The sequence below is a fragment of the Aptenodytes patagonicus genome, chromosome 15 (assembly GCF_965638725.1).
Source record: "Aptenodytes patagonicus chromosome 15, bAptPat1.pri.cur, whole genome shotgun sequence".
Classification (NCBI taxonomy): domain Eukaryota; kingdom Metazoa; phylum Chordata; class Aves; order Sphenisciformes; family Spheniscidae; genus Aptenodytes; species Aptenodytes patagonicus.
Window position 1 is genome coordinate 7705059 of NC_134963.1, and position 11625 is coordinate 7716683.

Below are 11625 nucleotides of genomic sequence, written 5' to 3' on the forward strand. Positions count from 1 at the left end.
AACTGAGCTGAACCAAGCCAATTTGATCCGAACTGAGCCGTGCCAAGCTGGTTCGACTCGGGCCATGCTGATGCAGAAAGAACTGAGCCCGGCCTTGCTGGACCGAGCCTAGCTGGTCCCACCCGTGCGAAGCCTCACTGGACCGAGCCTAGCTGGGCCCACCCGCGCCGAGCCGTGCCGAGGCGGGCGGAGCGGCGCGGGGGCGGTGCGGGGCCGCCCCGGAGGAGCGGGGGCCGCCCCCGCTGCCCGGCCCGGCGCAGCGCAGCGCAGCGCAGCATGTTGCGGGCGGCGGTGCGCGGCTCCCGGCTCTGCCGCGGCCCGGCCCGGCTCGGTGCGCCGTTCTCGGCCGCCGCCGCCTCCCCCATCCCGGCGCCCAACCCCCGCCCCGACATCGCCTGCAACAAGGTATGGGCCGCGCCGGGGGCCGGAGCCGGCCGCGTCCCCGCGGCGGGTGGGCGCGTCCCGGCCGCTGCCTGCGGGCAGCCCCGGCTGGCGGCAGCGGTGGCTTCCCCGGGAGCGAGCTGGGCTGGGACGGGGGGCCTGGGGCTTCCCGGCTCGGCCGCGGCCCGGAGGGGTTGTGTGGTCTGCTGGGGCTGGTGGGGTGCGAGCCTGGTGCGGGGCTGGGGACACCCCGATTTAACGCTGAGCCGGGCAGGCGCCGGAGCAGCCGGACATTTGGGCCCAAAGCCTTGCGTTGCAGGAAATCTTGTTGGAAAAAATCAACTCGGGGTGCAGCAGCTGGTGTGAGGCACAAGGCGTGTATCGTGCTACAACAGGGCATTATCCCGATCCCTGTGGTTGTTTCAGTTAACCGCTGCCATGGGTGCAAACAATCTAAGGAGAAAACTATGCGAAAGGGCATGCGAAGGGAGGGGAAGGTGCCTGGCTTGATGCTGGCTGTCTGCATAGATTAGACTCTCTGCTCCTTGCTCAGCAGCCCTGAGGAAAACACCCTCCGATCATCTGTGCAAGGTGCTGGTGGAGGGCTAGCATTCCTCTCCCAAGCCACCGAGCCATTCCATCCCTGCGGCCGTGACAAGGCCGTTGGAGGTTGGCTGAGTGATCGGCAAGTTCTCGGCAAGCACCGTGATCTTTGCACTGACACACTCTTGCCATGGACCTGAAGAAACAAATTTGCCCTTACTGAGAAAGAAAGAGTTGGTGAAAAGCTGCTGTTGGTGCCTGGTTCGGTTTTGGAATGATACATGGGGAGCCTAAAATCAGCTAATCAGGGAAATGCTGCCAAAAGCTCTAGTGCTGCGTACGAATCAACTGTATTGTCCGTGCCTGAAGCATTTTGCCACTGTTCAGCCTCCTGAGGCTCCCGGTGTCCCTGCGCAGCCCCAGCCAGGCTTCCAGGTCTTGCAGTGACCTACTGAGACAGGAACCGCTTCCAATTCACATGCTGTTTGCTGAGATGTGAATTCCTTTTATTAACTTGAGGCTGTGTCTTTTGTTTTGTACTTTTAGGCTAAAATATCTCCTTCATATTGGTGCAGTTTTGGAGCCCGCACAACTTGAGTCCCTTTTAAGTAAACAGCCTGCTAAGAAGCCATCAAACGACTAAAGCTCTTACCGATTTCGCCTAGGTCTGGCTCTAAGGTTTAACACTGCTTTGCTTTTTTCATTGCAGATTTTCATAAATAATGAATGGCATGATGCAGTCAGTAAGAAAACCTTCCCTTCTATCAATCCAGCAACAGGAGAAGTTATCTGCCAGGTTGCTGAGGGTGATAAGGTAAGCGTTCTCTTGACGAGATCAGTTTGTTTTCCGCGTGAGCAGGTACACAGGGATTGCAGAGGAAGACACTAACTCGTCTCTCACCTGGGCAGCTCCGCCGAGTGCCGGTTTGCAGTAGTGAGTGTCTGACCTCTACAGATACCACGTTCAGTGCTGCTTGTGTTCTTTCTTGACTACTGCTTTCAACAAAAACCCTCTGGCTTTGCCTCTTACCAGTGGCAAGCCGGGACTAGAAAGGGCATAGAGGAATAGATGTGGTGTGCAGCGGAACCTGAGTTGGGAGGTTGGGGAGCAGTCACAGGTGGAGGTTACTGGGGCAGGCAGGGATGAAGGCGGACACCTCTGCGGCCCTGTGGGTGCTGTGCTGGCGGTGTGACCCAGAGTCACGGTAGCAGAGGAGACAAAAGGTCAGGATTCACCTGAACAGCCCCTTTCTGCTGTACACATGTAGTGGGAGACCGTCCCCAGCCCTAGGAGATTAAAAAAAGAAAAAGAGAGCGCGATGGTGGGGACGAGTCATGTAATCATCCCATGCCTTATGCAAGGCCCTCCTAGGAGTCTGTGGCAGAGCTGAGGTGGTGTTTCCCAGCAATTTTGGGTTCTTCCTACAGTCTGGAAACTTGTCTGTATTCCCCAAGGGAGGGGTGAGTGAGGGAAATCCTTTGTTGTTTGCTTGTCCATGGTAGACTGGCTTGTCCTGGCGGGACCATTACAGCAAGCCAGAACAGAGAACCAACGAGAAACAAGTTAATGCCCTGACAGGGCAAAATGATGGGTTAGAGACATTTGATCAAGGAAAAAACTCCTTTAGTCTGTGCTGGCGAAACCAAATCCTGAAAGAGTGTCAAAAGCACACTTCTAGAGCTTGTTCCATGCCTTGTTCTAGGATGCAGATATTAACCCAGCAGATGACATTGTGGAAATAACTTGACAATATTTGCACTCCGCATAGCTGAAATAACAGAATGTAAGCGCAGGCGGAGGTGGTGGCTCCGCAGCTGTTGCACCCATCTGTTTCACTGCCACTTCTGCTCCCTCTTCCCCGTGGTTGCAGACTGGGCGAGATCCAGCAGCAGCGTTTGTGCTGAGGCTGCGCTGCTGTGCAGCGCTGCCCGGGTCGATGCTTGTGGAGCAAGTGGCCCAGGGGCCGCAGCCCATGCGCTCCCCTGCCCTGGGATCGATGAGTGTCTTGCAGTGAGGCAGCTGTCAAGGCTGCAGGTTCTTGCCCTCAAAAAGGCTGGCGCTAGCAGCCACTTGTGCCGTCTGGCTGGAGGCTGTTTTCTCCTGGAGACCAGGGAGGGCTCCAGCTGTGTTTTGAGAGGGAGGCTGGGAGCCGAGTGGGGCCGGTTACTCCTTTCTCACCCTCTTGCCTGGACTCCTCTGCAGGCAGATGTGGACAAGGCCGTTAAGGCAGCCAAGGCAGCTTTCCAGCTGGGCTCGCCTTGGAGGAGGATGGATGCTTCTCATCGGGGCAAGCTGCTGAATCGTCTTGCTGACCTGATCGAGAGGGACCGGGCTTACCTGGCGGTGCGTATCGCACTCTGTGACTGAGCTCTCTGCTGTGATCCCTAATTTTGGGGAGAGGGAGGCAGAAACAGGTGGTTTGTGCCCATCAGGTGTGATGGGGTCTTTAGCCACAGCTAAAACTGTGAGAGACAGCTACAAAGGGTGGGGAAGTAGTTTTGGGAAGCTGAAAGCAAACAGGCCAACGTGCAGAACAGATCCAAACTGCAAACCGAGAATTGAATCTAAATCTGCATGCGTGACTTTCCCCACCTCGCTCTTCAGGCAATCTCATTGTCTTTTGTAGGCGCTGGAGACTCTGGATAATGGCAAACCGTACTCCATCTCCTACCTGGTGGATTTGGACATGGTAGTCAAATGTCTCAGGTAGGCGTGGAGGCTGCAGTGACAGCGCCGTAACTCTTCATCCTCCATGCTTGTGCTCAGCTGGCCCGTGGTAGCTGAACCTCTGCTCGTGCAGAGACCAGATGCCTCTGATTCAAGTGTTGTGGGTGTCAGGGCTCGATCTGACCTGTTGCTTTCATTCGGCCCGTAGCACGGTGTCAGACACCCTGTTTTCCTCTGGTTTTATTTTTTGTTAAGAATGAGGCTGTAATTCCTGTGACTTTCCAAAGGATTTTTGTTACATATATGTTCCTCTCTTGCTACGTACAAGAGTCTCACTAATGGCGGTGATCTGTGTTACAGCACAGGAACGACAGAACGTATGTTCTGCAAAGTGCTAGCAAACGCAGAGAGACGAATGTTTGTATTTACTGTCCATTCTTAAAATCACCTGTTTGGGAAATATTTGTATGTGTTTTATGAAGTGACTGAAGAAAGGAGGAAAGCAAATAGCTGGAGGAAGTCTCTCTTATTTTCTGGTGACAGGGGACTTGTTATTTTCCATCCAGTGACCAAAACTTTATTGTTGCTAGATACTTTGCAGGTTGGTCGGATAAATTCCATGGCAAAACCATCCCATTAGACGGAGATTTCTTCTGTTACACAAGACATGAGCCGGTGGGAGTTTGTGGACAGATAATCCCGGTAAGTAAAATGTATCAGTAGTTCCTGCAGCATTTCAGTAATTCAGTGTTAGCATGAAGAGTTGTCTGAAAACGCAAGTTACTATCTGTTGCTAACCACTGCTTCCTCCAGTGGTAAAGAAAGTTATGCTTGCGCCAGCTGGGAGGGCTGTTACTTTGCTCTGGCAATACAGAACTACTTGTTGATTTCATGGGCTCCGAGTAAGATTTACTTTGTATCTGCTGAAAAAGGAAAGAGAATTTAAACCCCTTTATAGGAGTTATCTGGCTCAGAACCGCAACTAAGTTTAAGCTACTACCTAGCGTTAAAAACAAAATTCTGTGTGATGAGGAAATAGAGAACTAGCATGCAAAATTCAGCTTTATGTACGTGATCTTGTTTCTGTAACTGGTAGCAAGGTGGTTTGTGAACAACAAAGCCATATTTATACAATGATCCGTGGATAGTTTTACCTCTTTATAGGAGTAGCCAGATTCTGATTGTTGCATACTGTATTGGCAGGTTTTTCATATTTGCATTGAGCAAGAACTGAATGTAAATGTCCCACCGGTCTGTGCATACTGCTCTGTCATTACAAACAGGCTTTCTTTCAAAATACCTCAACAGCGTGTTTAATGGCTAAACTGGCAGCAAAGATTAATTCCAAAAAAAGTCGGGTTTTTGCAATGGTACTGAGAGACCTCACACTTCAGAGAACAGTTTTTGCTGGACAAGCAGAAGGCAGTGCTTGAAAAGGAGCCAAACGCTGAAGAGCAGCTAGGGAAGGATCAAAGAGTGCTTCCATAGGTGCTGCAGCTGATTTGAATGAAGCTCACTGGTTACTTACTGATTAATCGGAAGCTTTCAAGTTCAGACCAGCATATACCTCCTTGTTTTTCAGTGGAACTTCCCGCTGCTGATGCAAGCATGGAAACTGGGGCCTGCCCTGGCTACTGGGAATGTGGTTGTGATGAAAGTGGCGGAGCAAACCCCCCTGAGTGCTCTCTACGTAGCTAATCTGATCAAAGAGGTGAGCGAACAGGCTGGGTTTCCATCCGCTGCCGCGCTATCGCTGCTGGAGTGCGGTGTGATACAGCCAAACTGGTGAGCTGCGGAGGGCATGTGACTGGAACAGAGAAGGGCTGTCTGATCCGAGGAAAGGCTGGGTTGTCTTGGGTATCTTAGCATTTGATTTAGCAAAAAAAAAAAAAACCCTTGTCCTTATAAATGCACATGCAGAGGACATAAATCTTGATTAGGGAGGGAGTCTTGGAGGTTCAATTAAATAACAAACTTCAGGGTGATTAGAAAGCTAACATATATAGCTCCACAAACTATGCTTAGGATGCGGCGTGGAGAGAGGGGTTGTCCTGGTTCTCGCGAACTGAACATCAAAACTAAGGACCTGGGAAATTAAAAGTGAAATAGAAAAGGCTCTGTTCTTCGTGGGAGGCCTACTGAAGAGTTACTAACAGATGAGGGTAGGTGAAATCCTTGATTTGTGAAAGGAGTAACGTTGCTCTCTCCTGTTGTGAACCGGCAGGCTGGATTCCCACCAGGCGTGGTGAACATCATCCCTGGCTATGGGCCCACTGCAGGGGCTGCCATCTCTTCCCACATGGACGTAGATAAAGTAGCCTTCACTGGCTCCACGGAGGTAAGGGAGTACCTTAACCTTTAAGCCCTTGGGATATAGAGAATATCTCATTGCTGTAATACCTTTTCTGTATAAAATACTGGAGGTGCCTTGCCTTCTACACTTCTTTTTAAAAAATACAGCTGAATTCAGGGTGTGACATTTATTTTTACTTTACATAAGACTCTTTTTAGGTGTCTCCTTTAGAATACTTCCTATTGTTTCCCTTGAGCTGCTTCCTACTAGAGGTGAAACTCTGGGCAGACTTCAGTTGTTCCCTTAAAGCCCTGACAACGAAGGGATTATTATTAAACTGCTGACTGAGATCTAAAACCAGCTGCCCTGCCAGGTGTTGCCATATGTAGGAGTTAATTCCTCATACCTGTTCTTCTCACGATGCAGGTTGGGCATCTGATCCAGAAGGCTGCAGCAGAGAGTAACCTAAAGAGGGTGACACTGGAGCTTGGAGGAAAGAGTCCAAATATAATCATGTCTGATGCAGACAGTAAGCACCTGCTAGTGTAATATTTGGTCTGTACCTTTTACGTCGGTTTTCTGCAAGCAGAGCTGGAGGGGAAAGGAAACCTCTCCCGTGTTGTATGAGTCTCCAGCTCTGACACCAACCTGGCAGTTCTCACCCAGTGAAGTCTCCGTGCCTCCTGCTGGAGCTGCCCTATTTGTGTATCAGCACTTCTTCACTCCCACTTCTTTCCCAGTGCTGTGAAGAAGTTCAGTTATCAACAAATGAGAATTGTTTCAGTATCTTCCTTCAGCCTTAGTTCCATTTTTGTTTTCATTTCTTTCTCTTTCTCTTAGTGCGTACCACTCCTTTCTACTCTTATGAAGTTCTGGTTCCCTCATCTCTTGCATATGGACTCATTGTTGGTCTTGATGAGCCAACATACATGCTTTTATATGGCAGTAAGGAAGGAAATTCTTCTAGATCTGAAATAACTTGTCCTTAATACCTGATAATTTCAAATGAGAACTGTAATCTGCTGCAGATTAGATTTTTTTCTCTAGTATGAGGTGCTTTAATAGACCCTCATACCAATTAAATCTGCACGTAACTTCTGCCCTAGCAAAGCATGGAAAATGCCTGTCAACTGAAAGGACTTTGTATCGCTGATGCTCCAGTACTCTGCATGATAGTCGTTCAAAAGAAGTCACTTACTGACTCTGGTTGGTTTTGTTTGTTTATTTGTTTTCTCTCCTCTCCCCAATCTTAGTGGACTGGGCTGTGGATCAAGCCCATTTTGCCCTCTTCTTCAACCAAGGGCAGTGCTGCTGTGCTGGATCCCGAACATATGTCCAGGAAGATATATATCATGAGTTTGTGGAGAGGAGTGTTGAGAAGGCCAAGTCCAGGGTGGTTGGAAACCCGTTTGACTTTAAAACTGAACAGGGGCCTCAGGTAAGAGCAGGAAATGTCCTGAACTGTTATCTCATGAAATAGTCCCAATCTTGAGTCATTGTGCATCAGTAGATTAGAATGAAAGGTATCCTTCGGTCTCTCGATTAATCTTTGAACTGTGCCCATTACCTCCTTGCTTGTGGAGGAGGGAGAAGTTAATTAACAGTTCTGATTATTCCAAACCCTCCACTTGATGCTGGCATTTAAAAATTATCATCTCCCTTTGAAGCTGGCTTGGCAGTCTGTTGAAATGAAGAATTGCTAGAGCACAGTCGCGTGCACAGCAGGTTGTAGTCAAATCTTTTTTTACCCCCAGTAAAGGTGAAGCTGATCTGTCTGTCCTCATGGCTTTTAGGTAGATGAAGAGCAGTTTAAGAAGATCCTCGGTTACATTAGTACTGGGAAGCGTGAAGGAGCCAAACTGCTGTGTGGTGGCAACCCCGCTGCAGACAGAGGCTATTTCATCCAGCCAACTGTCTTTGGTGATGTGCAGGACACCATGACGATTGCCAGAGAGGAGGTGAGACCTGCAGTGCCTTTCTGTCTGTCAGCTTCTCGCTTGTTTGTCATTTTGCCCTCTCTGATGCAAAAAACCACAGGTCTACAAGAACTGGACGTTCATGAACTGCGAAACTCGATGCTTCTTAGAAAGTTACCACATTAAACTTCCCTCCAGATTGTATCCTGGAACTTTGTAAAATGGGAAGCGATACTTTGAATTTGATGTCCTGTGTGACTTCTAGCATACACACATAACTCCAGCATCAACCACAGCCTCCCCCGTGATCAATTTACACAGATTTTCACATGCTCTGTTTGGATTTTGCAGATATTTGGACCGGTCATGCAGATTCTGAAATTCAAAACCATTGAGGAAGTCATTGAGAGAGCAAATGACTCCAAGTACGGCCTAGCAGCAGCAGTCTTTACAAAGGACCTTGACAAAGCAAACTACGTGTCACAGGGCCTGCGAGCTGGAACAGTTTGGTGAGCCTTAACACTTCCTTCGCCCTAAACTGCTGGAAGCTTCCTTGTGTGCTGCTATTTCTCATTAAGCTTGCTCTTTGATAGCCTGTCTGTACTTTGGATCCAATTTTATGTGTACTTCACTGAATGTAATGTCAGACCTTCAGTTGTAATGCTAACTGTTGGTAAAATTTAGTTATATTGAGCTTCCGTGCTCCCACTGTGAATTAATGAACGGGATGGGGGAAAAGAAATGCAGTGCTACAGCTGGCAATGACAGCAACTGCTGCAGGGCTCTGAGAGCCAGTAGTGATTAGATCACCGAGCACGTCTGTGCGGTCTTGGCTGCTGCAGTGGATGTTCCTCTGTGTTCTGAGGCTGTGCTGAAGACGATGCCAAAGTCAGTACTTCAACACCAGTTTACTGTTCTAGCACAAGACATTTTGGAGATGCAGTATCTCACTATCTTTTTTTTTTTAATGGTACCGAGTGAACAAGTAGGTGCTTTTGGTGTCTGTTCTCTGAAGGAGGTGTGGGTGGCAACCCGGACGCTTGGTCCTGCGGTAATGAGAGACGTGAATCGATTTCATGATGTTCTGTTTCCTGGTTGATGAGGATAAGGTTCCAGGATTGATTAATTCTGTTGGCTGAGAGAACTGACAAGTACAGAAATCCTGCCTAGGAATTCAGCTGTCCCTCTGTTGTAAACAGCCGAGATGTCCATTTGCTGTGAAAGGGCTCTTCCATTAAGCAGTTCTGAAACTGCAGGTGCTTAACTCTTGGTTTCCTTTTCAGGATAAACTGCTACGACGTGTTTGGTGCACAAGCCCCGTTTGGCGGCTACAAAGCTTCTGGGAATGGGCGAGAGCTGGGAGAATATGGTCTGGAGGCATATGTAGAGGTGAAAAATGTGAGTATCCCTGTGTCCAAGGACTTCCCGACCCTCTGCCATAGCTCCAAATTGTATTTGTGCCTGTTAGTATAGGCTGGCCTGAGAGTTGCAATTCTTCTTTCTAACGCTTGAAACAAATTTGGAGCTGCACTTCTGAAGTAACTGCAAACACAACTCCGTGTAACTGTATTTTAAACAGAAAGCTAGCCTTGCTTTATGCTGCTGAGGAAAACAAGGATATGTGACCTAATAGATTACCAATTGCCCACACCACTTGGCACCGTTTAGCTGTTTCTCGCTGTGAAGAATGCAAGTGTATGGACTTCTCCGTGAGTTTATTTTGTGGAGAACAGAAAGAGCATGTGCTGGGGGTGCATGCCTGCTGGGTAGAAGCCTCTGCAGGTACGAACTGGCAGATGAACACTGGGCACTCGTCACTCAAGAGGGGGAATCTGAGCAGTGACCACCAGTACTTAATGCCGCTCTTGTGAGTCGATACGCCCTTGGGTCCACATGCAAGACCAAAGTTCCTGGTGTTAGGCAATCCCATCACCGCAGTCTGAGTAATTTCCTGTAAGACAAGGCAGAAGGGCTGTCTGCTTGCAGCTGCGATGTCTAAAGGGTGACGGAGCTCTTGGGCAGAGGTGGTTAGCCCGTGGCCCCGGAGTTGCAATACGGCAAAGTGCATAACGATCGAGGGCCTCCAGTTTGTGACTGGCAGGGGGCTGTTTTGGTGCAGGAGCTCCAGGTGAGAACAAACAAGCGTGCCCGCTCCCACCTCTCAAAGAGCAGTGGCGTCTCTGGAGAGGTGCTGTGACCCAGCCTTCAAGCTTCCCCCTCTCTCTGAGCCTTCCAGATAGGTCTCCAGACCAAGGTGATCCCAGTTACTGCCCGCTGACTGGGATATACTGTGCTCTGGTTGTGATTCTCTTCTGCAGGATGCTTCTGCCTCTCGGCCTTCAAGCCAATATAACTGAACACTGTCTCCAGGAAAATAACTTGTGACTGTTCTTTTTTTTCTAGGTGACAATCAAAATTCCACAGAAAAACTCCTAAAGGACAGCAGCCTCTCCATGCCTTTGAAAACACCTATGCAGCTTCATGAGATACAAAGCAAGGAAACCTCTTCTTAACACATACGAAACTTAAGTGGAAAATACGTAACGCTGCGTTAAGAAATGTTTCTTTAGAAGGAGCTTTTGTTAAAAAATGTTACTTGGATTTATCTTTTTAAAATACCAAATACAGTCAACTGAGTACTAATGCGTTACATGGATGTACCCTTGTTGCATCTGTATCTGACGAATATGCTTTTTTTCAAGAAATCATTTAAACGCTTGTCTAGTCTGCCATAGGTTTTATAATAATTCGTTGTTGGCTTACACAGCTAGCTCTATACCCCTTGTCCTATACACCTCACACATACGTCCCTCTTCTGTAAGCAAAGTGAACTGAGACTCGGTTGTGTAACCGAGCAGGAGAGCAACCTCCCAGCGTGAATCTGAGGTAAAAGTTTGTTCTCGGCTGCTCCCACCTGCTCTCGGCTGCTCCCACCTGCTCTCATTGTATCTACTCACAATAAACATTCTTATCTCAGTGAAGTTAACCCTTCCTTTGTTGGAGCAGTTTGTGTCAGTGAGCTAAGCAGAAGCTCAAGCGCACACAAGTTTGTATTTTCTTCCACCCACCGATTACCCCCCGCCTCAAGCAATTTTTAAGGTTTTCGCTGACTTTCCGCACTGCCCGCTTTCCTCATACTGCCTTAACGTTAAAGAAAGTCCTACGTCTGGTAGCTGTCCCCAGCAAAGCACGCAGAAGAGCCGGCCGTACCAGAACAACAAAGTATCGGGGGGGGGGGGGGAGGAGGGGGGTGATCTGTGCCTCGGTGAGCGCGCTGGAGCTGCGGTGGGAGACGCCTTTATCGTGCGGTCACTAGGGTAAGGCCTGCGCTGGAGGGCAGGTGTGCTGCGAGGGGCAGACGTTCCCTGTCACGAGTGGAGGGTACGAGACGACAGCTAAGAGCGACCGCCCGCGGCCTCGCCCGCCCCCTCAGCCGGCGAGGGGCGGCCGTTACCCCTCGGGACGGCGGGCGGCCGCTCGCGGCCTGAGATCTCGCGAGGCTTCGCGCCGCCCCGCCCCCTCTCGCGGCTCGCCTGGTGGGGGGCGGGGCGCAGCGTTTGCGCTCCGGCCCCGCCCCTCTGAGGGTCATTGCCCCCTGAGGGTCATTGCCCCTCCCCCGTCAGCTACGTCATTAGAAGGCACCCGGCCACTCGAAGGCCCCGCGGGGGCCTTGATGGCGACGTCGCGCATTTAGGGGAGGCGGTGGCCGCCTGTAAACCGCGCCGCCGTCGTGGCGGAGGCTCCTAAAATTCCCCGGTGAGAGCGGAGAGGAGGCGAGGGGCGCGGGCCGGCCTCCCGTGCGGGGCGCGGCGGGGGCGGGAGCG

At 50.2% G+C, this 11625-nt stretch overlaps 1 protein-coding gene across 1 annotated transcript; it reads left to right on the forward strand.

The window, feature by feature from the left end:
• The first annotated feature begins 274 nt into the window (after positions 1-274).
• Positions 275-10787, forward strand: ALDH2 (aldehyde dehydrogenase 2 family member). The gene is made up of 13 exons (XM_076352783.1): positions 275-405; positions 1634-1738; positions 3128-3268; positions 3552-3631; positions 4183-4294; positions 5175-5303; positions 5817-5930; positions 6312-6414; positions 7139-7323; positions 7679-7843; positions 8153-8310; positions 9085-9199; positions 10205-10787. The coding sequence occupies exons 1-13, from the start codon at positions 277-279 to the stop codon at positions 10235-10237; spliced, it is 1569 nt and encodes a 522-aa protein (XP_076208898.1). The 5' UTR covers positions 275-276; the 3' UTR covers positions 10238-10787.
• Positions 10788-11625: the final 838 nt, after the last annotated feature.

Bases quoted from the DNA above. Each gene is read 5' to 3' on its own strand.
- ALDH2 (XM_076352783.1), top strand. From the start codon at position 277: ATGTTGCGGGCGGCGGTGCGCGGCTCCCGGCTCTGCCGCGGCCCGGCC. The intron at 5,304-5,816 runs GTGAGCGAACAG...GTGAACCGGCAG, and splicing joins TAGCTAATCTGATCAAAGAG to GCTGGATTCCCACCAGGCGT. The intron at 7,324-7,678 runs GTAAGAGCAGGA...CATGGCTTTTAG, and splicing joins AAACTGAACAGGGGCCTCAG to GTAGATGAAGAGCAGTTTAA.